At 44.8% G+C, this 26,475-nt stretch overlaps 1 protein-coding gene across 7 annotated transcripts in view; it reads left to right on the top strand.

Annotated features, from left to right (window-relative positions):
• The window catches only part of LOC139263395 (TOG array regulator of axonemal microtubules protein 1), a 175,165-nt gene that overhangs the window by 63,678 nt on the left and 85,012 nt on the right, over positions 1 to 26,475 (top strand). For 5 of the 7 annotated variants that reach the window (XM_070879425.1, XM_070879426.1, XM_070879424.1 and 2 more), the window contains exon 3: positions 18,011 to 18,151. The exons of the other annotated variants lie outside the window; for them this stretch is intronic. In XM_070879425.1, coding sequence (XP_070735526.1) covers positions 18,011 to 18,151 — 141 coding nt within the window. The remainder of the gene's footprint in view (positions 1 to 18,010; positions 18,152 to 26,475) is intronic. 7 annotated transcript variants of the gene reach the window in all.

Here is a 26,475-nt window from a genome sequence, read left to right as displayed (position 1 = left end):
GCAAATTGCGAGGAGGGCACAAAGAATCTGCAAGGGGATATGGACTGACAAAGTGAGTGAGCAAACATTTGGCAGATGGAGTATAATGTGGGAAAGTGTGAGGTTATCCACTTTGGCAGGAAAAATAAAAAAGCAAATTATTATTTAAATAGAGAAATTACAAAATGCTGCAGTAGAGGGATCTGGGGGTCCTTGTGCATGAAACACAAAGTTAGTATGCAAAGTACAGCAAGTAATCAGGAAGGCAAATGGAATGTTGGCCTTTATTGCAAGGGGGATAGAGTATAAAAGCAGGCGAATACTGCTGCAACTGTACAGGGTATTGGTGAGACCACACCTGGAGTACTGCGTACAGTTTTGGTCTCATTTAAGGAGGGATCATTATCATCATCATAGGCAGTCCCTCGAGTCGAGGATGACTTGCTTCCACACCAAAAAGTTCACAGATGTTTCACTGAAGGACCTAATATTCCAGGTTCTGAACTAAATCTTGCAGGGTGGAAGATGGCTGTGCGTAGATTATTTTAACGTGTGGTGGCCATTGCACACCAGCCACCACACGGGCTTGACAGAGTTAGGCCTTGGTCCAGTGGCAAGGATTAACACGACGACTGGAGACCAGCTCTGCTGCATGGACCTAGTGCGCGCACACATCGCAGTGTGGGCTGGCCCTTGCTGCCCCAGGGCCCTTGCCTCTTCTGGGCCCCGATCATGTCCCTCTACAATCTCTCGCCACTCCTTCGGCCCGACCTCGCCGCTCCTGTAGTACCTGCCCACGCTCCAATCAGCGACCTGGATCTTGGTGACGTCCAATCCAGTCGCCCTCTTCGCTGCCGTTGCTCTCCTGCTCCAGCATGTGCTGCTCCCTGGAGTGATATATTTGCATTGGAGGCAGTTCCGAGAAGGTTCACTGTTGATTCCTGAGATAAGGGGGTTGTCATATGAAGAACGGTTGAGTAGGTTGGGCCTATACTCATTGGAGTTTAGAAGAATGAGATGGGATCTTATTGAAACATATAAGCTACTGAGGGGGTTCAACAAGGTAGATGCAGAGAGGATGTTTCCACTCATGGGGGAATCTAGAACTAGGAGGCATAGTTAAGAATAAGGGCTCGCCCATTTAGAACAGAGATGAGGAGGAATTTCTTCTCTTTTGAATTCTCTGCCCCAGAGAGCTGTGGAGGCTGGATCATTAAATATATTCAAGGTGGAGATAGACAGATTTTTGAAAGATAAAGGAGTGAAGGGTTATGGGGAGCAGGCAGGGAAGTGGAGCTGAGCCCACGATCAGATCTACCATGATCTTATTAAATGGCGGAGCAGGCTCGAGGGGCCAAATGGCTTACTCCTGCTCCTATTTCTTATGTTCTTATGATGACTGTAAGACTTCTAAGTCTCGAGCATTAAAATGAAAGCGAGACTGATTCTTTTAAAATAACTCGAACAGTTTATTAAACACACAAATGTATATTTATCAGCAGTTGTCAGTTACCCTATGGATCTACTTAGTTACAACAGATAGAATGTTACAATAATTTATAAAAAGGTATACGTCACTTTCCACTGGCTGGCTGGCTGAGCACACGGCTTCCTCTTTCGGCTGGTCCTCAGCAGGAGGTCTGCCATGTGCTCAGGAGAGGAGGAGAAGGGAGAGAAAAATCTTTGGCTTGAGTTCTTATACCTCTCAAAACCATTGATCCTCAGAAAGCCCCAGGATTGGATCTTGGTCCCAGGGCAGTTCCTTATTGGCTCTCCTCATCCATGTGTCTGTCGGGGGGCATTCCTTGATTAGGTTAATGGCTTTCCAATTAACACAATACACAAACACCATGCTGGAGGTCTACACTTTCAACATTTATACATACATAGAATCAATTTTATTACTGAACACTTTTATTCTTACAAACTCCCCACCTTGAGGGGGAAATATCCTATTGACCCCCTCATATGGTTTATCTCAGGATCACATATCATAAACATTGAGAGGGTTCAGATAGTTCTGCTGTTTATGTTTCTGTGAGGTGGATGACTGCTGTATAATGGGTTTTAAACTCCGAGGGAGAGAAAAGTGGATGGCCTGACTTGGTCCCCACCTCGTAAGGTGTAGGCGACACGGAGGGGATTTACTACAGTATAATAACATCTCCAGCGGAGACTCTCCCCTTCTCATATCTTCGGTGCACGTCGCTTCTCAAAGCACATTGATGATTGATGATGTTCGTGAGTCATGCTGCAGCTCCCATTTCTCCATCTTCCCTCGGCTTCGATCGTGACCAGTATCGTCCTGACAGTCGTGAGGATCCGTAACATGGTCTGTGGGAAACAAGACCGGTGCAGTATTTATTCTTTGGCAGTTTTTAACTGATTAATGTGAAACCACTTCTTGTACTTAACACCCTTTTTCCCCGGTAACTGAATTAAATAAACCGCAGGGTTCAATCGGTCTATAATCTTATGCGGTCCCCACCACCTGGGCTCAAAGGCAGCTTCTTTTTCTCATAATTTGGAATCATTACTGAGTCTCCCACCTCGTATTCAAAGAGACGTACTTTCTTGTCAAAGTATCTTTTAATTTGTCGTCTTGACTTCCCCAATTTGGTGGCCACAAATCGATTGATCTGATCGGTGTGTTCTACTACTTGTTCCAGCCACTTGGAACTACATGTTTTCATTGTCAGGCGACTCATCCCTGTTAGTGTTAGCTGGCCTGGTGTTCTCATGAGCCTCCCCGTCATGGCCTGATATGGGGGGACCCCTGTTGTTCTATGAGGTGTGGACCCTCATTGCCATTAAGCACATTGGCAGCATGTTAGTCCATTGAGTAGGGTGGTCCGCGCACAATTCTTTTAACATTAACTTGAGGGTCCTGTTCCACCTTTCGACTCCTCCAGATGACTGGGGTTGGTGAGCAATTTGTAATTTGTGTTTTATCCCCAACATTTCCTGAAGGTGGGTAAAAATTTTATCAGTAAAGTGTGAACCTTGATCGCTGTCCACTTGTTCTGGTACTCCCCACCTACAAAACACATGATTCAATAGTGTTTTGGTTGCTGTGATTGTGGTGTTTGAGCAGCAGAGGAATGCTTCGATCCATTTAGTGAATTGATCCACCACCACTAGGGCATGCTGAAAATTGCCTTGCGCCTGTGGAAGTGGCCCAATGAAGTCTATCTGGAGGTGAGTCCATGGCCCTAGAGATGGGGGTGCGCTTTGAAGCAAGGCTCGGTTAGTGCATGCAAGAGGATTGTGTTGTAGGCACGGTAGGCATCGTGCCACGTATTGATTGATTGTTTTCCTCATGGAAGGCCACCAAGCTGTGGATGCTACCTTATAGAAGGTTACCAGGGCCGAATAGTGCCCTTCTGTGGGGTGGGAGTGAAAGAGGGAGAGTAGTTCTTGATCCGCACCATCATCATCATCATAGGCAGTCCCTCGGAATTGAGGAGGACTTGCTTCCACTCCCAAAGTGAGTTCTTTGATGGCTGAACAGTCCGATACGAGAGCCACAGACCCTGTTACAGGTGGGACAGACATTCGTTGGGGGAAGGGGTCGGTAGGGCTGGTTTGCCAAGCGCTCCTTCTGCTGCCTGTGCCTGGCCTCTTCATGCTCCTTGCATTGAGACTCGAAGAGCTCAACGCCCTCCCGGATGGACTTTCTCCACCTCGGGCGGTCTGCGGCCAGGGTCTCCCAGGTGTCAGTGGTGATGTTGCACTTTACCAGGAAGGCGATGAGGGTGTCCTTATAACATTTCCGTTGTCCTCCTTTGGCTCGTTTACCATGAAGGAGCTCCGCATAAAGCATTTGCTTAGGGAGTCTTGTATCTGGCATGCGTACTATGTGGCCTGCCCAGCGAAGCTGATCGAGTGTGGTCAGTGCTTCAATACTGGGGATGTTAGCCTGGTCGGGGATACTGATGTTGGTGCGCCTATCCTCCCACGGGATTTGCAGGATCTTGCGGAGACATCATTGGTGATATATCTCCAGCGACTTGAGGTGCCTTCTGTACCTCGTCCATGCCTCAGACCCTTACAGGAGGGCGGATATTACTACAGCCCTGTAGACCATAAGTTTGGTGGTAGATTTGAGGGCCTGATCTTCAAACACTCTTTTCCGCAGGCGGCCGAAGGCTGCGCTGGCGCACTGGAGGCGATGCTGAATCTCCGCATCAATGTCTGCCTTTGTTGATCAGAGGCTCCCGAGATATGGGAAATGGTCCACATTGTCCAGGGCCGCGCCGTAGATCTTGATGATTGGAGGGCAGTGCTGTGTGGCTATGACAGGCTGGTGAAGGACCTTTGTCTTACGCATGTTAAGTGTAAGGCCCATGCTTTCATAAGCCTCAGTGAATACATTGACAATATCCTGGAGTTCAGCCTCTGAATGTGCACAGATGCAGGCATCATCCGCATAATGCAGCTCAACGACAGAGGTTGGGATGATCTTGGACCTGGCCTGGAGGCGGCGTAGGTTAAACAGCTTCCCACCGGTTCTGTAGTTTAATTCCACTCCAGCGGGGAGCTTGTTGATTGTGAGGTGGAGCATGACACACCACCGGGCAGGCATTTGGCTTTCTTTTGAACATCAGCAACTGCTCATCTGAGTCAGGGGCAGTGGCTAGTATGGTATTGGGAGCCCAGGCTGTTGGTTGAGGAAGAGGTCTGCCTTCCTCATGCCAGGTGCTTACAACAGCATATGACCAGTATTGCTGCTGCAGGGATTTTAAATCTAGGTGATCTATTGGGGAGGCCTTGCTAACAGCATTGCAGGGCTCAACAACTATATCCTCCTATCTCCCCCAGCAATTGTAGCACCTTGGCTGCTCTGTCTGCTCTGGAATTTCCCTCACTATGTGGACCCCCTTTTCTGTGGGCTGCTACCTTTCCTATGAAGCAGGGCTGGGATCACTGTTTAAGGTGTAACCAGGGCCCATGGACCAGGGCCTTACCATCTATCGTACAATAGTCATTTTTGTGGTATAGGAGCAAGGAGAGCATGGTTGTTTATAGCATAAGCACTGTCAGACCAGATATTCCTGGGTCTATGAGGTTTCCTTCACAGCAGATAGAAGTGCGGCGATTTCTGCACATTGTGAAGACTGTTGCATCTTCGCTGGCTGGTTCTTTCTGGCAATACCATAGCATACCCGGTGTGAGGGGATCCTGCAATGTGATATGAGGACCCATCAATGTAGACATCTGGGGCACCCTGTATGGGCTCTTTCTGCACAGGATGGGTCTCAAAGTTAATCAGGGGTAACGGACATCAATGTGGGTCCCCCTCATAGATCAGAAATTGTGGCAGCAATGTGGTGGGTTTGGAAATGGTATCAATGTCTCTTTCCATAAATTCCAATGTCCAATTGCTGAGGCGCTGCGAGGAAACTAGCAACTCTCCAGGTTTCATCAGTAGTTTCAGAGGTGTGTGTCCACCGTGCAGGATTGTAGCCTGTAACTCAGTAATAAAGATAAAGAGATGTACCGACCAGAAGACGGCCAGTAGATGATGTTCGCATGCGGTATACGTCTTTTCTGCCCCCTGCAGGATTCGAGACGCATATGCAAACTGCCTGTAGTCGATCAGCTCGCATTTGGCACAGAACTGCAGTGAGGCTTTGCTCTGTGGCCCCGACCTCCAAATGGAAGGGCTGCGTGGGATCAGGAGGGATCAGACATGCAAAGCCTGAGATAAAGTTCCTTTGGTACCCCCCAAACCCAAGAATTATCGTAGGGCTGTTTGGGAAGTGGATAATGGCAGGCACTGTATTATCTCCACCTTGAGAGTCAGGGGATGATCCCTCTGGAGAAATGGACACCCCTAGAAAGGTGACCCATTCTTTTACTAATTGAGCCTTACAGGTCCTTTAGTCCCGCCTGAGCCAACAATGTCAAAAGTTCGCGCAAAAGGGACAGATGCTCCTCCATGCTGTCGGTTGCCAGCAGTAGGTCGCCTACATACTGCAGTAAGCAGGTAGGGCGGGAAAAGTCTTTTAAAATTGCAGTCATTCTTTTGTGGAATATTGTGGGGGCATTGTGAAACCCCTGAGGCAGGCATGTCCAGGTGTAGCTCTGGTCCTCAAATGGGAACGCAAATTTGTACTGGCCTTCCCTCTTAACAGGGATGCTCCAGAATCCATTGGCGATGTCGAGGGATGAGAAGTACTTGGAACCAGCAGGAATTCGAGATAACATGATGAGAGTCTCTCTTACTACCGGTGAGCAGGCTGGTGTTACAGAATGTAACTTTCTGTAATCAATAGTCAATCGCCAGCTGCTATCAGGCTTTTTAACCGGCCTTGTGGGTGAATTGGTTGTGAAAGTGCTTGTCCTAAGAACACTCTGCTCGACTCGGGATTTTATGGTGTCTCGGATGTAAGGGTGACTCTCCCTTGGGATGGGGTACTGTGTGAGTGGGGAGGGTCCCTCAATAGATTCCTCACCTGCTATTTTTACACAGTCATGTTTGCACGTGGCAAACACTGCTAGGTGTTCCTGAATTAGTTTTGCCACAGCTCCATTTTTGCTCTCCGGAGGGTCATACTCAGATGGCTTTTTAATAGCAAAAACCGAGTGAGCATCTGAAATTTCTATCACTCCTGCCTTATTTCTCAATCTCATCCAAACACAGTCCTGATTATAATCTATCATCACGCCATACTGATCCAACACATCAGTCCCGAAAATTCCCCTTCCGTCGGGGGTGGTCATCAGCATCGGCGCTGGGACCTTGTAGTGAGGCCTCCCAACTGAAGTTCAGTGGCCTTCCCTGTATACGCGGTGGTTATATCACCGTTAAACCCTTTAAGGGTCATACAACTCTTGCCCGCCACTGCACAGCGTTCAGGGTATGGGGTGTGGATGATGGTAACGGCTGAGCCAGTATCGATAAGCATAATCTGCTGCCTGCCCCCTTTTAAGACAACAAGGACTACTGATCTCCTGCTACCATCATGTCAGAATCCCACTTCCGACCAATCTTTGGGGGCCAAACCCTGTCATAGAGTCAATCCTTGAATGGGTGTCTCTAATGAGTGTGCATCGGCAATTGTGTGCACCGGTAAATGATTTTGCATCCTCCCCGTGGCAATTTGGGTTTGTATGAGGGTTATCAATTGATCCAATCGTTGATCTGTCCCAGAGGGCTTGGATTCGTCTCTCAGGGGGTATCTATGCGTTGCATCATGGTTCGGTGCTGGTCTGGGTCTGTTGCAGTCTTTTGCTAGGTGGCCTACCTTCTTACAATTAAAGTCCCTTAAAGGGATAGTTTCGCGATCCCTCCACCATTGACACTGGTTTATTTGCAGTGGGTGGTGACTTTACCTTTAACTGTTTTTTTACAATCACCCAGGCTATTTGAGCGCTGGTCTCTATCTGTCCACTGATTGATGGGCCTCATGGCTATGCCCAGGGTGGTTTTAACTAAAGGGTGGAGTTGGGTCAGGAACATAGATTTAAATTGTTCCTGATTCTTTCCTACTGTAGCATTTGCGGGTGCCTGGTTCTGCTACGTTGATAGATATCGTACAGGCGATTACTGAAGACTCTAGGGGTCTCTTCTGGGCGCTGCTTGGTCTGATTAAGCAGAGCCACTAAGTTTAAATGTTGGATCCCTAAATGGTTTAGGATCTTGGTCATGAGTGCATCGGCCGCTACACCAGGCTGGAGGACTGCGTCTGGCAGATTATCTTTTAGGAAAGTGGAACAGGTCAAGAGGAGGACTCGTGTTAAGTCTTTCTCTTCCAATTCAGGGTGACCCCTCCTGAAATTTGCCCACCTCCTGTTAACTTCCAGTGTGTCATCCCCATCGTTAATGGATCCCAACTCGTGGCTACACGCCGTGGCATCAGCGCCAGATATGGGCCGTGAGTCAGTATGGTTACTGGTGATGTGGCCGTGCGCTTTACGTCGTGAAGAAGTGGTTATTATGGCTACAATTGGCTCTTGTGTCTCCAAGGTATCCCATCCTATACCACTCTCCAGGGGATTATACTGACTGCCTTCCTCTTCCCAATCTGTCTTTCCCTTGTCCCCTTCTGCTGTCTCTGTTATGGCTCCCCGTGTTACTGTGGATACCAGGGTGTGCTGCTCCCCTAACTTACTTTTTAGCTTTGCTATTTGTAATTGGCATTGGGAATGGTCTGCCTCCCTATGTGGCTTCTTAATTACTTCCCTTAATGCTCCCCTAGCATCTTCTATCTCTTGCTGGAGCCTCAAGTTTTCCAATTTATATTTTTTAGCTCTAATTTGTTTTCATTTCTTCAACAGCGGCTGCTGTGGCATTTAAATTTGAGAGGCTTTGTTGCTGTAGCAATGAAGCTGCCTGTTCGGCCCCTCTTTCTAATTTCCTAATACTGTGGTTTAATTGACCAATTTCTTGTCTTAAATGCTGTATTTCTCCCTCTTTTAACTGCTTCATAAGTTGGAGGCCTTCTTCCTTTTGTTGTTTTTATACCTTCAATCTCTCTTTTAGTTGAATCTCTTTTACTTACAATTCTTTTAAATCTTGTATCACTTTGGCCTCCAGCCTCATTAATTCCTCATCTCTCTGGGCACAATAAAATGCGCTGAATGCCACAAGACCGTTTGCCTGTTTTGGCCTTGGCTCTCCTTTATCTACTTTTTCCTGGATAAGTGCCACCAGTTCCCCAAAAGATGCAGGTTGACCCTTGCGGATGTACCGTGCCTGTGCCTTTAACTCTCCTATGTCTGTATCGGGAACTTTTTGGACAACTTCTCCTGATAAACTAGCTCAACATTTCTTTTTATTGTTGGCTTTCTGTTCATGACCGATACCTTCATCATGTATCTTTTGAATATAACTACTGGTGGGTCCCCACTTAAACAGTTACAACTATCGAGACGACTGCTCCTTAAGACGAAACTTCTCCCGATCCGTTTAATTATTTATAAGTTCTGCTTCGCAACATAGGTTAGAATCTCAACTCCTGAAATTTCCAATTATTCAAAAGAATCGTGGAAAACCTGTCTTGCCAGATGCCCGCATTCTCCATCAATTTGTAAGACTTCTAAATCTCTGCCATTAAATTGACAGCGTGACTGCTCCTTTTAACACAATTCGGAAGTTTATTAAACACACACATGCACATTTATCAGCAGTCATCAGTTACCTTACGGATCTACTTAGTTACAACAGATACAATGTTACAATAATGATTTATAAAAAGGTAAACGTCACTTTACTCTGGCTGGCTGAGCACACGGCTTGCTGTTTCGGCTGGTCTTCAGCAGGAGGTCTGCCATGTGCTCAGGAGAGAAGGAGAAAAGAGAGAAATTTTTGGCTTGAGTTCTTACACCTCTCAAAGCCATTGTTCCTCAGAAAGCCCCAGGATTGGATCTTGGTCCCAGGGCAGTTCCTTATTGACTCTTCTCACCCATGTGTCTGTCTGGAGGCATTCCTTGATTAGGTTAATGGCTTTCCACAGTACACAAACACCATGCTGGCACTTAGGAGCCTACTCCTGCTCCTATTTCCTATGTTCCTTTGTTCATCTGTCATAAAGATAAGCTATTCAAACATCCTTAGCTCCTTCCTCAACTCAACATGTGAGTAAAATATTAAAGCTGAAGGACAGGCTAAGGTGTGTGGCCCAAATAAGCGCTCTTTATACAAACGCATGGAGTATAAGAAATAAATTGAATGAACTGCAGATGCAAATTCAAATTGGAGGGTATGACATTGTAGTCATTACTGAGATATGGCTGCAAGACGGTTAGGGCTGGGAACTAAATATACCAGGTTATAAGTTCTACAGTAAAGATAGGGAAAATGGCAGAGGGACAGGAGTAGCCTTGGTGTTTAAGGATGAAATCACTTCAATGATAGAGGAACAAAGGGACCTCGGAGTGTAGGTCCACAAATCCCTGAAGATAGCAGGCTAGGTAGATAAGGTGGTTAAGAAGGCCTATGGAATACTTGCCTTTATTAGTCGAGGCATGGAATTCAAGAGCAAGGAGTTTATGCTTGAACTGTATAAAACCCTAGTTAGGCCACAGCTGGAGTACTGTGTGCAGTTCTGGTCACCACATTACAGGAAAGATGTGATTGCACTGGAGAGGGTACAGAGGAGATTTGCGACAGTGTTGCCTGGACTGGAGAATTTTGGCTGAGGAAACATTGGCTAGGTTGTGTTTGTTTTCTTTGGCATAGAGGAGGTGCATAAAATTATGAGGGGCCTGGATAGAGCGGATAGGAACGACCTGTTTCCCTTGGCAGAGGGGTCAACAACCAGGGGGCATAGATTTAAAGTAATTGGGGGGAGGTTTAGAGGAGATATATAGGAAAATGTCTTCACCAGAGGGTGGTGGGGGTCTGGATATTTGGATGTGCACTTAAAGTGCCATAACCTACAGGGCTATGGACCAAGAGCTGGAAAGTGGGATTAGGCTGGATAGCTTGTTGGCTGGCGTGGACACGATGGGCCGAAATGGCCTCCTTCCGTGCTGTAAGTTTCTAGATAAGAGACAATATAAAGAGAGCTAAGTAGGAAGTGGAGACTTTATGGGTAGAATTAAGAAATAGGAAAGGATTTAAGGCTATAGTGGGAGTTGTGAATAGGCCCCCTGGTAGCAGCTGTGAAGTGCTAGATTGTATAAATGCAGAAATTAGACAAGCATATGGCACAGGCAGAGCAATTTCAATGGGGTTTTTAATTTTCATAAAGATTAGGATAAGCAGACTAGCACCTGATTTAGTAATGAGCCAAATTTAGTTAACAGCCTAACTATGTGTGAACATTTATCCAATAACGATCATAACATGATCGAGTTCAACGTAGCGTTTGAAAGGGAGAAATGTGAAACAGCTGCGAACATTCTAGATTTAGGTAAGGCCAACATCAATGGGATGAGGCAGAGACTGTCCACAGTAAACCGGGCAAATCTATTTACGGGTAGAATGACAGATGATCAATGGGAGATGTTTTTTTTTTAAAGATACAGAATCAGTTCATACCCCTGAGGGGCATGAACTCTACTTGCCAAAAGAAAACAGCCATGGATGACTCAGGAGGTAAGGGACAGCATAAAATTGAAAGAAAAAGCATACAAAAATGCAAACAGAAGCATAGATCCTGGCGAATGTGAAAGATGCAAAGAACAGCAAAGGGTCACAAAACAGGTAGTAAGAGCTACAAAAAGGGAGTATGAAAAGAATCTTGCAAGGGATATCAAAATCAATGCAAAGAATTTTTACAATTACATTAAGAAAAAGAGGGTAGTCAAGAGCAATGTTGGCCCCTTAAAAACTGCAAACGGTGATATTGTCAATGATAAGGAAATGGCAGACACGTTGAATAATTACTGTGTGTCAGTATTTACAGTAGAGGAAAGCGTTCCAGAAAACCCAAGGAAACTAATATTGAATCAGGGACAGGGACTCAAAATTCACGTGAGTAAAATAACAGTAATGAGGAAAATAACGGCACTAAAGAGTGACAAATTCCCAGGACCAGTTGGTTTCCATTTCAAGGTTTTAAAGGAAGTAGGTGAGCACATTGCAGATGCCTTAACTATAATCTTACACAGTTCTCTAGATTCAGGAACTGTTTCTTTTAGATTGGAAAATTGCACATGTCACTCCACTATTTAAGACTGGCAAGAGAGGGAAACCAGGAAATTATAGGCCAATTAGCCTAACATCTGTTGTTGGGAATTGTTGGAGTCTATAAATAAGGATATGGTGACTGAACAACACAATGTTTCAGTTGTTCAGAGAGAGCCAGCTTGGATTTGTGAAAGGTAGGTCATGCCTGATGAGGTGACTAAAGTAGTGGACAGGGTGTTGTTTATATGGACTTCCAGAAGACATTTGATAAAGTCCCATGTAAGAGACTGTTATCTCAGGTGGAAACCCATGGCATCGAGGGCAAACTATTGATCTGGTTAGGAAATTGGCAGAGCAGCAGGAGATAGAGAGTAGGGTTAATGAGTAGGTACTCCAATTGGCAGGGTGTGACTAGTGGTGTCCCGCAGGGATATATGTGTTGGGGCCTCAATTATTCGCTATTTATTAATGATTTAGATGATGGCATAGAAAGTCATATATCCAAATTTGCCGATGACACAAAGATAGGCGGTATTGTAGACTCAGTCGATGAAAGTATAAAATTACAACGGGATATTGATAAAGTCAATGGGCTTAACTGTGGCAAATGGATTTCAATGTAGGCATATGTGAGGTCATTCACTTTGGACCTAAAAAGGATAGAACAGGGTACTTTCTAAATGGTGAAAAGCAAAAAACAGTGAGTGTCCAAAGAGACTTGGAGGTCCAAGTACATAGATCATTAAAATTTGTATGAACAAGTACAAAAAATAATCAAAAAGGCTAATGGAATGCTGGCATTTATTCTAGAGGACTAGAATACAAGGGATAGAAGTTATGCTGCAGCTACACAAAACCCTAGTTAGACCACACTTGGAGTACTGTGAGCAGTTCTGGGCACCACACCATAGGAAGGATATATTGGCTTTGGAGGGAGTGCAGCATCAGTTTACCAGAATGATACCCGGACTTCAAGGGTTAAGCTACGAGGAGAGATTACACAAATTAGTGTTGTAGTCCCTAGAATTTAGACGGTTAAGGGGTGAGCTGATCGAAGTTTTCAAGCCATTAAGGGGAACAGATAGGGTAGATAGAGAGAAACTATTTCCGCTGGTTGGGGATTCTAGGACTAGGGGCCTAATCTAAAAATTAAAGCCAGACCTTTCAGGAGTGAAATTAGGAAACACTTCTACACACAAAGGGTGGTAGAAGTTTGGAACTCTCTTCCATAAACAGCAATTGATGCTAGAACAATTGCTCATTTTAAACCTGAGATTGATGGCCTTTTGTTAACCAAAGATGCTAAGGGATGTGGGCCAAAGGCGGGTATATGGAGTAAGGTCACAGATCAGCCATGATCTCATTGAATGGTGGAACAGGCTCGAGGGGCTGAATGACCTACTCCTGTTCCTATGTTCCTAGCTGATGTTTTGAATTCCATCTGATGCAAAACAAAAATCCCCATTTTGTTTGTCTTCCTTGCTTTGCAAAAACCAGAAGTGGAATGTAGTTTGCAGGATGATAGGGCTAGAAGGATACCTTTGCTACTGTATAGGTTGAATGAAAAATCAGGAAATGGCCTTCAGATGCTGTGGTGCGGAGATCGTCCTTAAGTAATTTGCACAGATTGTTTTAATAGTTTTCAGTAAAAGTGAAGTACCTGTAATACTCTCTTCTTTCCCTTCATTGTTTTCTTTCTTGCGGTGTAGGTAGTAAAGCCAAGCTGAAAGTGTAACTATGTGAAGCTAAGTGCCTGATTCCAAGCTATACTTTTCTGTGTGCGAAGGGAAGCCACTTTTCTTTATTCATGCTCTGTATATGGGTGAGATTTGGTTTGCCTGTTGTTCTGTGTCTTAATAAACTGTTTCTGTCCCTTTTTAAAAAATATCATAGAAAATTCTTAAAGCAGCAGCCACAGTTCCTTTGCCTACAAGGTAGCTCCTGCTGCCCCACCAAAGTTAGCATTTTCAAACTGGTACATTAAGGAACTGTGGCTGCATGTACCTATCAGCTGCAGTCAAATGTTGTTGGGTAGTAAGTACCTGTTATGGCAATAGACTCAGCAGCCTCATCCCTGACATTGTACCTTGTCTAAAAAAACACATGGAATAATGCAAGACGTGGTGGATTACGGGCAATGGAATAACTAATTGACAAAAGGGAAGGAAAAATATAATTAAATTGTTCTATTGTACAGATGTAGAATTTTAGGTAGCTGTTTCACAAACCAAGATTGGCGAATTGCAGCTTGAAAATATTGATACCAAATGTAGGGATGTAGGATTCTGCTGCTTCAACCGAGAAACTTGAGGGTTGACCCATGGGAAAGACACAACAGGTAGTCTTGGTTGAACTTTTTACTTGATTAGTCAACTGTACGCAAACAATACATCCACCTCCTTGGTACAAGTCCAAACGATTGATTCATTCAGTTGAGCTCTTGTGGATCTCTGAGAGGAATTAACCCACCCGACAGCAGTACTGCTGCTTAGTCTCACTGTCCTTTATATCCCCTGGGTCACTCATATGGCCAGGCTGATCCTTGCAATGAGGGTGTTGACCAAGTCTCAATATGATGTTCCATGCTTGTCTCAAGGTTTCAGATATAATCATTTTCAGTCTTGGCAAACTCAATCAATAGCAGTGATTAAATGTAAGAGACATAATCAAGGACACTCTGAAGTTACATAGCTTTAGTCCATAAATTGAATAGGCCTTTGTGGTTCCTAGGCACTTAGCACAAAGAGGAGCATAAGATTTAATCAACAACTAAAGCTTCCAAGGAACACATGCATTCCTTCAGGAGGAAAACATTTCAGGCGAAGTTGAAAGCCACTCACTGCAAGAGTAGTAGCACTTGGCTAAGCTAGACATTCCATTCCAAGGTGATCGCAATAGATTAATTCTCATACAGGTGACAAATGGTTTTCTAAGATTTTGATTTTGATTTCTACTTCCTGAAATATTTTTTTTGACCGAAATCTCAAAGTTTAGAGGCATGTTAAACACACTTTTGAGTGTCACTCATGCAAATATCTATACAATGATTTTTTTTTTAAAGCATGAAAAAGAAAGCAAATATTTCCAATGTACTGAGAAACTTCCCCAAAAATAAGAAAATGCTTCAAATTGAGGTCAGTAGTCATATTAGAAAGCTTGTGTTTTCCTGCTGATTTATTTAAACCTTGTTTTAGCCTCCAGGATCTATCTAATTAATCTGAGGAAGGCCAAATAGAGCAATGCCAAGTTATCCTCGGGTGCACTTAGCAGCAGAATAAAAATTGTGCTGTTTTTTTTCGCAAAGAGCATTACAGCCAATGAAGGAGTACATAGTAGTCACTGTTGTAATGTAGGAACATGTTGTAATGGTCCATTTGTATAAAACAGCACATCTTCAGACTTAACTTTGAGCAATACTGAGAGATCTGCTTATATTTTCAGCAAAAGGACAGATTTCTTTAAACAAGGAGTACGTTCAGCAGCTCCACTGGTTGAGTTTGAGAGAATATTGTCACGGATTTTCTCTAGGGAGATGCACCACCGTTTCCGACACTTGCATAGAATATGCTGGAAATCAAAATCAATCATTGCTTTAAAGTACATTATTGACAAAATGAAAAACCTTCCTTCTATTGAGAATTGTCCAATGAAAGTAGACTTGACATTTGTTGCCTTCATCTTATCAAATCATCATGGTGAAAAAGAATTATACGCTATGTTGACAATAGCAGCATGAACATTCTGGGCAAGACCAGGCTTGATTTTAGCTGCAGTGTATTGTCTAATAGATGGATTTACCCTGTGATTAAATGGATCATAATGTTGAGTTAGATATGGTATTATTAGATACTAGATTACAGGCCTTCGGTTGCCTGAGGAAGAGAGCATTTGAAGACCAGGACCTCAAATCTGGCATCAAGCTTATGGTCTACAGGGCAGTAATGATACCCGCCCTACTATATGGCTCAGACGTGGACCATATACAGTAGACACTTCAAAGCACTGGAGAAGTACCACCAGCGCTGCCTCCGCAAGATCCTGCAAATCCACTGGGAGGATAGACGCACCAACACTCTACTCTAAACTCCTACACAGCAAGCGAGCCCCAGGTAGGCAGAGGAAACTTTTCAAGGGCACCCTCAAAGCCGCCTCGATTAAGTGCAACATTCCCACCAGCAACTGGGAATCCCTGGCCCAAGACCGCCCTAAGTGCAGGAAGAACATCCGGGAGGGCGTTGAGCACCTCGAGTCTCGTCGCCGAGAGCATGCAGAAATCAAGCGCAGACAGCGGAAGGAGAATGCGGCAAACCAGACTCCCCACCCATTCCTTCCTTCAACCACTGTCTGACCCACCTCTGACAGAGACTGTAATTCCCGTATTGGACTGTACAGTCACCTGAGAAATCATTTTTAGAGTGGAAGCAAGTCTTCTTCGATTTCGAGGGACTGCCTATGATGATGATTACTCGATAGCCTTTACTTTGGCCATGGCCATTCCTATACCTATACTTAAAGGTTATTTGAAAGTACAATTATGTGGTCTAATTCTACAATGTAATTCTGAATAAGTGTTGCTATGTTATGGGTTTATGTTGAAACATAGATTGAATTTTAAGCCAGTACTAATTTAATTTGTTTAAAAATGTGTTCTGAAAGTGGTGTTTTGATTCTGTAGATGCAGTGAAAACAAAAGTTTGTGTTTTCATTACAATTAGAATGTACATAAGATAGTAGACATGCAAATTGGAGGTAATTTGTTGAGAAACATGCAGTTTAAATAACCACTAGCAGTGAAGAACATTGAACTGGTTTTAGACTAACCTCAAATTTTTATGATGCAAATTGAAAGGTTAAAGAGAAGCTGTGCTAAGCATAGGGACAGGAGTAGACCATTCAGTCCCTCGAGCCTGTTCCACCATTCAGTTAGATCATGGCTGATCTGTACCTTAACTTAATTTACTTGCCTTTGTTCCATATCCCTTGATACCTTTACCCAATAAAAATCTATCTATTTCAATTGACTCAGCACTCACAGCCTTCTGGTGGAGTGAGTTCCAAATTCCCACTAACCTTCCTGATTTCAGCCATAAATGGCCTAGCTCTAATTTTAAAATTATGCCCCCTTGTTCTGGATTCCTCCACCAGAGTAAATTGTTTCTTTGTGTCTACTCTATTGAATCCTTTTTGTCATTTTAAACACCTTGATTAAATCATCCCATAACTGTCTAAATTCATGGGAATACAAGCTAAGTTTATGCAACCTGTCCTCATAATTGAACCTCTGATATTCTGGTGAATCTGCTCAAAACCGAACACGATACTTCAGATTCGGTCTGACAAAGGCTCTGTTCGAACTAAAGCATCACTTTATCACTTTTGAATTTTAACTCCCTTGAGACAAAGGCCAACATTCCATTAGTATTTGAAGTAGAGATCGATGGCTCGTTGTTTACAGACATCATTTGGAGCATATTTTTTATTTTACTCAATTTTTTTAAAAAAGAGTGCTCATTTTAAAATCAGGATTTTGATAGCCATACGGAAATTAGACTCCCAAGTTTTATTTGCCAAAATCCTTCCTTCCTTGGATCTTCTAAGGGGCAGGGGTGACCTTTATTAATGTGTTATTAAAGTAGTAACCAGCTGATTAAATTATGTAATCTTGTTGTATGTTAGAGTTTAGAAGTATATTCTTTAATTCGTTTCAAGATTATTGGTTTGAAATCAGTCTCTTGAAGATTTTGTTTCTAGTATTTTGTTCTGTATGCAGAGATTCTTAGAATGTTAGTTATCTTCCAGACCGTGGTTTTTGCCATGTTCAGCATAGAGATGCTTAGGGTGCAAGCCATCCCCAATCTCTCCTGGAAGAGATTGCATAAGATTGAGAGAAATAAGAGGTAAAGAGAATACTCTAGAAGAATTGGCTGTTGGAACAAGGAGGCTACACAGCTAAGTGGCAAGATGCCAACCTGTCTTTGATTCTCTGTGAAGCAAATTCTTGATCCAGCTGGGTTCAAGAACATACTGAGCGGAGACCCAGCTACCAAATAGCTGCAAGATGTTTTTCCTGATTTGGAGGAGAGAATTTTAGAATACAGACCACCCTCCAGGACATTCTCCTTGTCTTCTGATTGCAGGCTATTTTTTGCAGAGGCATGATACCTGTAGTAAGTTACAGGGTATTCTGCCAGCATGATTTCTGAGCCAGGGAATGATGCATAATGCTGAGTGCCTTTTTTTGAAATAGTTCCTTAAAAAAAAAAATACAATTTCAGTAAAAAAATGATTAAGCTTGGTTCTGTTGAATAAGGGAAATAAGAGCCCTCATTTTGTCACTGCAGCAAATACTATGATTTAATCTTAAAGATTACAATCACAATTGGCAATGGAAAAATAAATGAATGAATTGATAATTGCTAAAAATAACATCTACTTTCCTTTTGTTACTAGGATTTGGGGAACCACTTCAGTCTCATCCTTTAAGCAGGAGGGTGCCTTTTGGTTCCTCCAGAATGTTACATACACAAAGTCATAGTGTGGACTCTGACCTACAATTTTTAGGAATTGGAAACCAGTTGTCACAAGATAAAGGTATCAGTTATTTATTGCTAATTAGCTTAAATTCATTTCAAGAGGCAGTAACATATCAAGGGGCTAATGTTATGCAGTAAACCATAAAAACTATGGGCTAGAATTTCCTAACAACCCGCCAGCGCCCAATTGCCGCCCAAAAGACCGCTAAGATTCCCAAGATTATTGCCGGCGAAACTGTCGCCCCCCTCAAAAAATTAAATCCACCCAGCGAAAAAAATGGTCGTTGCACCACGATTCTCGGCGAAAAGGTGGAATTTAGGGACGATTGGGCGGTTCCTAAAGAAATGGGCAATAAATTTTTAAAATCACTAAAAATTTACCCCGAGGCTGCAGGTTGGGCTGAGGAGCAGAAAAACACAAAATATATATTTTTTAAATCATTTAAACATTCTCCAGACAATTTTAACCTAAATCACCACAACAGAATTTTAAAATGAGTATAAAAAAACAATTACTAACCTTTTTTCTTGCAGAGCTACTCGCCTACCGCCCAGCTCCGCTGATTCTCTTGGGCGTTTTTTTTCATACTTGCCTACAGGTCACTGCTGAGCCAAATATTGCACCAGGGCGATCTGAGAGCGCGCACGCTGGCGGTCCGCTCCGCAGCGGTACCTCGAAACTGCCGACGTAACTCGGATGGGGAATTTCTCGCTCACCTGGTTATCGCCCACAATGGCCAATACCGTGCAGAAACCGGGCGTTGAGCCAATGGAAATTCTAGCCCAATGTGTTTACTGCCTGCAATGTATGTCTATAATGTAGGACATTGTAATGATTTTTGACTATCTTCTGGTTACTGTTATTTCTTTTAGTGTCATTGAGAATTCATGATAAAATCATATGATTTAGCAAGTAGCAGTAATGCCGACTCTAACAATTCTATTGCTAGAGACGCGATTTCGGAGTGAAATAAAGCTTAGTTTGCGATGGAATGCCTTTTGGGGAGATGGGGGGGCGGGGGGAGGAATGTGCCGATTTGCGCATGGGTAAAAAATCGCGCTTTGCCCATGCACAGAGCAAAAAACACTGATTGTCGAATGGAAAATTGGATGGTTGTTTTGTTTTCTGGAGGTAAAGTGAGTCTCACTCCTGCGATGCAACCGTCCGGGTGCTCTCTTTTATTCGCACATCCAAATTAATACAATAGCCCCAAGTTTCCACATGATTTGCTCCTGATTTTTAGGAGCAACTGGTGTAGAACGGAGTATCTTAGAAATCGGAATTCTCCACATTTAGTTTTCTGCAGTTCTAGTCAGGTAGAACAGTTTCACTTTGGAACAGAATTTTATTTTCAAAAGGGGGCGTGTCCGGCCACTGATGCCTGATTTGAAAGTTTCCACAGTGAAAACGTACTCCAAACTAACTTAGAATGGAGCAAGTGAAGATTTTTGTACGCTTGAAAAAACCTTGTCTACATTTTAAAAAATCAGGCGCAGGTTACAAATTAGGCATAGGGAACGAGGTGGGGGGGGGGGGGGGGGGGAAGGGAAGTCATTAAATTCTACAATCAATCCTTAGTTATACTTATACAAATAAATCCAACCTGAATAAAAATTTATAAGCAAAGAAAAGATTAAATAAACCATGTTCCTACCTGTGTGAAAGTGCTTCAGGCAAGCCTTTCAGGCAGCGGTGTGGCGTCTGTCTCGATGGCAGCGGCAGGCAGCAAGCAGCCTTCGAGCTGAGCTGCAGTGCTTGAGGCAGGAGTGTGGCGTCAGTGTCTCGACGGCAGCGACAGGCAGCAAGCAGCCTTCGAGCTGAGCTGCGGTGCTTGAGGCAGGCCTTCATTCCCCGCGAAGATGCAGCACCCGGACGGACTTGAGGCCATTCGGCCATGGGATTGCAGCGGCGTCAGTGGCTGGCCGGGAGCCGAAGAATGAACACAGGACACACGCAGCTCATTAAGGTTCTTGAGGCCATTCGGCCACACTTTAGGGGCGGCGTCAGTGGCTGGCCGGCAGCCAAAGATACAGCAGCAGCCTTCGAGCTGTGAGGGGGACTGAGGCCATTTGGACAGGGAGAGGCAGCCACATAGACAGTTTTATATTTAAATTTGCAGAATGGGTGCTGCATTGTCAACACCACGTATTATGCAATGGTTTGCCATCAATTCACTGCATAGGAGAGAATTGATTAGAGCTCACCGCATCAGGAATGTCGTAGCCCGTAGGTTGATGGGCAGGAGACCTTACCCACGTCAACAATATCGAACCAGGCGCTCATACCTGGACATGAGCGAGGCTGATTGTGTGAAAAGGCTGCGTTTTCGCAGAGAAGTTATCACTGAGATCTGTGATATGGTGAGAGCAGATTTGCAGCCCAGAAGCAGAAGGATAACTGCCTTGTCTGTTGAAGTGAAGGTAACAGCTGCACTTTCTTTCTATGCCTCTGGATCGTTTCAGGCTACAACTGGAGATGTGTGTGCCATTTCTCAACGTGCAATACATGCCTGCGTTTACTAGGTCACGGCTGCACTTTATGCGTGAAGGAATGACTTCATCAATTTCCCAATGACCGCACAAGTGATCCATGAGAGGGCTGTGGGCTTCTTCAGGATTGCCGGCTTCCCAAAGGTACAGGGCTGCATTGATTGTACCCACATAGACTTGCGAGCACCCATGGAGGAATCTGAGCAGTACCGAAATAGGAAAGGTTTCCACTCTATCAATGTGCAGCTTGTGTGTGACGACAAGCAGCGCATCATGTCAGTCGATGCGAGATACCCTGGCAGCACCCACGATGCGTTCATCCTACGCGACAGCATTCTATCTGACATGTTTGAGCAGCAGCCAAAAGGGCAGAGCTGGCTACTGGGAGACAAAGGGTACGGCCTGACCACCTGGCTCATGATGCCCATACGCGTGAAACGGACAGAAGCTGACCGTCAATACAACATGGCGCACATTGCGACGCGCAGCATCATTGAGAGGACCATTGGCATATTGAAAAAGCAATTCCGATGCCTGGACCATTCCTGAGGACACTTGCCATACGCTCCTCAGATTGTCGGTCACTTCACTGTTGTGTGCTGCGTGCTTCATAACTTAGCCATCATGAGGCAGCAGGAGCTGGTAGTGGAACCCGAAGATCCACGTGAGGGTCCAGTGCATGATGATAGTATTACGGAAGACCAGGATGTGGATGATAATGACAATCAGGAAAGCATGCAAGTGCCTGATGCCGGAGCACGAGGTCGGAGGAGGGCTGTCCATTGTGCCCCTTTAACGATTGCTCGAGACTTGCGCCAGCAGCTCATCCGTGAATGCTTCAACTACTGATGCCTGAGGGCTCTGAAACCACTTTTGCATATGGACATGTTTATTATTTGCAGTTGTTCCTAAGTTGTGTTGTGTTAATGGAACATGAAACAGTTTTAATGAAAAAATATTTTATTGAAAAGTTAACGTCACTCTAATAAAATATTTGTTGTATCAAACTATACTTTTTAATATGACTCTTGAAGATTACTTAAAAACTTTAAGATCACTTATAAACTTGTAAAGTTACAAAACTTACAAAACAGTTTCATTGTGAAAAATCTTACACTCTGAAGAACACTTAAACTTCAGGATCACTTTTTAGATGCAAAATTAAATAAGAGACAAAAAAATGTGAGAGCATTTACACTATAAGATCGCTTAAAAACCATAAGATCCCTTATAAGTTGTAAAGTTACAAAACTTACAAAACAATTTCAATTTGAAAAACGCTACTACAGCTACATCAAGAACAAGAACAAAAGCAGCAAAGAAAGGCTGCAACCATGTCTCATCCATATCTCAGTGAATGTTCACTTCCTCATGGGGGTGTCATTTGATTGGCTGGGCTGTGTGCCCTTATTGCAGCAGCTACTTCAACCAGGCCCTCCCTGACGGCCTGTACCGACACTTGCATGCCCTCCCTGATGGCCTGTGCCGTAATTTGCATGCCCTTCCTGATGGCCTGTGCCGTCGATTGCACTCCTTCGGACATTCCCTCCCTAAGTTCCCGTGTCATTACTGCTATTTCTCCCGTCAGGACCGTCAACTCTTCACCTACTGCATTGACGCACCGATGAATGATCGGGTAAGCTCATTGGTCTCCATACCCAATGCCACAACCTGAGCCGCATCTGTTGCACGCTGCATCTCAGGAGAGCGTGTCTCCAATCTCCTTCTCCTCTGCCTGGGTCTGCCTCGTGGCACCACTACACTGGGAGGCGCGGGCACGGACGGTGGGATGCTCGGTGTTGCAAGCGGCACCACTACACAGGGAGGCGCAGGCTGGGACTGTGGGACGCTCTGTGTTCCAGACGGCAGAACTAGAGGGAGAGGCTCTGGCTGGAACGGTAGGACGCTCGGTGTTCCAGACGACAGCACTCAAGTGCGAGCCGTGGGCTGGGATGTTGGACGAATGGGTGTAAACTGCTCCATGATATCAGCAGCAACACTGGGACCCGAAGCGTCGGAACCAAAACCATAGTAGGTGGAACCAGAACCTATGCGAGAGGGAGGCGCAGGCTGGGACGGTCGTGCACTGACTGTAGAATGCTGCATTATACCAGCAGCACCACTGGGACCCGCAACATCGGAAGCGAAACCATGGAAGGTGGAACCAAGACCTATGCTAGGGGTTGAAACTCTGATGCCCCTTGATGGGGGCTCATAAACATTAAATTGGAAGCTCTCCTCTGCAGACATTTCAGTCATCGCTGCCATCATCTAGTCTGGATCGTCTGCAGCTGGTTGTACTGGTTCTTGTTCTGTACCTTCAGGATCCTCAGGGTTGGCAGCAGCAGCATCGTCATCATCATCATCATCATGTTCTGCAAAATACATCAGAACAGTCAAATGCTTAACAGCAAGGGAGGGGGCCGGGTGGGTGGCATGAGTACTCTCACACATAACAGGCCAGGCAGCAGGTTGATTTAAAGGGCCATGATGCATTTTCAGGACTTACCCTCTTCCTCGCGTGCGGGCGCAGCTTGTGCTGTACCGATTGCTTTACCCCATGTCCGACTCATCATAGCAGCTACCCTTTGTTCCAAGGGTGTCAGTGGATGCAGATTGGGCATGCCTCCTCCTGTCCGAGTTGCCTCCCTTTTGTTGTGGGCCAATTTCTTCTGCAAAGAGTAAAATATAACTTTTTACAGAATGTGTCAGTCTGCAAGGTGGAACATACAGATAGCCAGGTTACAATTACGATTAAATTAAAAATGGGAAATATTACTTACACTAACTACTTGACCAAGGTCGTGCCATTTCTTTTTACACTGACTTCCAGATCTCCTGGTATGCACCACTGCGCAGTAATCTTCTGCAACTTGGTTCCAGCGTTTCTTCATTTCTTTTGGTGGCACTTTTATGCGACCTCTGTTGCTGGTATCTAGCTCCTGCCATCTCTGCTCAATTACGTTGACTAATATCTCCACTTTCTCATGGAAGAAATTCTTTGTTCTTGGTGGACGTTGATCCATTGCAAAGTTGAATTGGCACTTTTATTTCTCCAAACACACACTCCTTAATTTGCAGGCACCGGTTCTGCAAGTTTAGCAGTGAAAAACTGAACTCACTGATTTCAGCAGGTGATTTATTCAGCAGTGCTGCTAAAAGCACTCCCTCATACACAGAAATATCAAGAAAATTAAAATACAAGCCTTTGCAGGGGTCCAAGAAACAAATCTTCACTTTTTCTGCAGCACTTTTAAAAATGGCCGAGTGCCAATGTTTACTTCAGACTGCGCGTGCGCGAACGCTCCAATGCGCACGCGCAGGGTTGCCGGCACCAAGAAGCCTCATTTCAATTGTACCCGCCCCCTCCTACTTACAAAATCGGCGCGAGTGGTAGGCTCTGCCCGCTGTGCGCCGCACCAAGCAGACATCGAGCTCCAAGGAGCTCGAGAATACCGCACTTTTTTTCCGGCGCCATTTTCGGCGCGAAAAACAGGCGCCCAGCTCTGAGGTGCGCCTTTTTCGCCGCGTCTGGAAACTTGGGGCCAATATCTGGGAAGGGATCGTACTGCAAAAAAAGAAACGAGAAGGGAAGATCTTTTTTTAAAGTTTAGAAAAAAGCACGATGTAGTTTGCTAAACAGATCAAGGCGAGAGGACGAGAAACACATGTTTCGTATATGCAGAACAAGGGCGGGGAGGAGTTTCTGCACAACCACTCATAGCAGATGCTGGTAAAAACCTTGCCTGGCTTTCTAATGGGAAGTCTGTAGTAAACCTTAGAATCATGGGGCTCAATTTTGGCCCACCCTTTTTTTTTGGCACACTTATCGGAGATGCGCCGCTTTTCTCCGTTCATAAGTGCGCCGAAAAAATCGCTCCCCATTTTGGCCGCTGTCCGGCCTCGCCTCTGTTGTCGCGCAGCGTGGCCAGTCGAGTCAGGGACAGAACCATGGTCCTGCGCTGAAAATATTGCCAGGACGTCTGCACGTACACATTGGAGTCGGGTCGCAATGTCCGCGCATGCGTAGTAGCGCCGAAATTTGGCAGTCGGCCATTTTTAAAAGGAATCGCAGCTGCTTGTGTTTTGCTGTCCGGTGAGTTTGCTTCCTGCAGCCTGTGTGTGCTCCGATGTCGGCAGTTCCCGCCCCTATCCCTGGTCGAGTGGTCTCCCGGTCGTTCTGCCCCTATCCCTGGCCAAGTGGTCTCCCGGTCGTCCCGCACCTATCCCAGGCCGAGTGGCCTCCCGCACTGGCCGGCCCGCTGTTGAAGTAGCTGCTTGTGTTTTGCCCTTACTGCAGCCTGTCCGGTGAGTTTGCTTCCTGCAGCCTGTGTGTGCTCTGTTGTTAGCAATTCAATCGCTCCCGCCTCTATCCCTGGCCGAATGGTCTCCCAGTGCATTGTTGTCCCGCACCTATCCCAGGCCGAGTGGCCTCCCGCACCGGCCAGCCCGCTGCCTTCCCAGGCCAAGATTTTAGATGAAGGTAGGACGTAGTTCTATTTTTTATTCTTGAATGCTTATTACTTTTTGAGCTTTGTTTAGTGCTTTGTAAGTCTTAGTGCTTTAGGTGCAGGTCCTCTCTACTTCTCTTCCTGCCCCTATCCCAGGCCGAATGGCCTCCGATGTACCTACCTGCGCTGATTTCTTAACTCACCACAAGGGTTTTCTGAAGTGGCCATATACGCTGGCCTAAGTAGATTTAGAATAACTATTAGCTGGCCTAAATGACCCAGTCAAGCGTAGGTGGTTGGTAACGCCCCCTTTTGCGAAAAACTAAACTAAACTTAAAAAAAAAATCATAACTAACTCTCTTATATTGGCGCAAATTGAATGTGCAAAATGGGGATTTTTAAGATACGCCAGAAAAATCAAGTTACTCCAAAAAAAAACGGGAGCAACTCCTGGCCAAAATTTAGCCTATATAATGGTTACAGCACGAAAGAAGACAATTTGTCCCATCGAGCCGTGCCGGGTCTCTGCAAGAGCACCTCATCTAGTAGCCCTGCATTTTTTTTTTCTTTCACGTACTTATCCCAATTTCCTTTTGAAAGCCGTGATTAAGTCTGCCTCCACTACCCTTTCAGACAGTGCATGCCAGATTCTAACCCCTCACTGTTTTTTCTTGTGTTGCCTTTGGTTCTTTTGCCAAATCACCTTAAATCTGTGTCATCTGGCTCTCGACCCTTCTACCAATTGGAACAGTTTCTCTCTACTCTGTCCAGACCCCTCATGATTTTGAACACCTCTATTAAATAATCTCTCAATCTTCTCTGCTCTAAGGAGAGCAACCCCAGCTTATACATAAGAACAAAAGAAGTAGGAGTAGGCCATTTGGCCCCTCGTGCATGCTCCGCCATTCAATAAAATCATGGCTGATCTGATCTTGGCCTCAACTCCACTTCCCTGTCCGCTCCCCATAACCCTTGACTTCCTTATTCAAAAACTGTCTTTCTCTCCACCTTAAATATATTTAATGACCCAGCTTCCACAGCTCTCTGGGGGAGAGAATTCCAAAGATTCGCAACCTTCAGAGAAGAAATTCCTCCTCATTTCCGTTTTAAATGGGCGACCCCTTATTCTGAAACTATGCCCCCTAGTTCTAGATTCCTCCACAAGGAGAAACATCCTTTCTGCATCTAACCTGTCAAGCCCCCTCAGAACCTTATGTTTCAGTAAGATCACGACTCATTCTTCTAAACTTCAAGGAGTATAGGCCCTTTAGAATAAAGGTCAGCAAGGGGTCGGGGAAAAAAATCGCAACTTATGATTTCTATACCAAAACTCATTTTTAAGATTTTGTCACATGATTTATGAAACGTTGGGGTTGGCATTACTGAAGTAGTGATAATGTAGATTTATTTTACTGCCTGATGAAAGGTAGTATCATAACTT

This window comes from Pristiophorus japonicus, chromosome 4 (assembly GCF_044704955.1).
Source record: "Pristiophorus japonicus isolate sPriJap1 chromosome 4, sPriJap1.hap1, whole genome shotgun sequence".
Lineage (NCBI taxonomy): Eukaryota > Metazoa > Chordata > Chondrichthyes > Pristiophoridae > Pristiophorus > Pristiophorus japonicus.
This window is presented reverse-complemented; position numbering and strand designations above follow the sequence as displayed.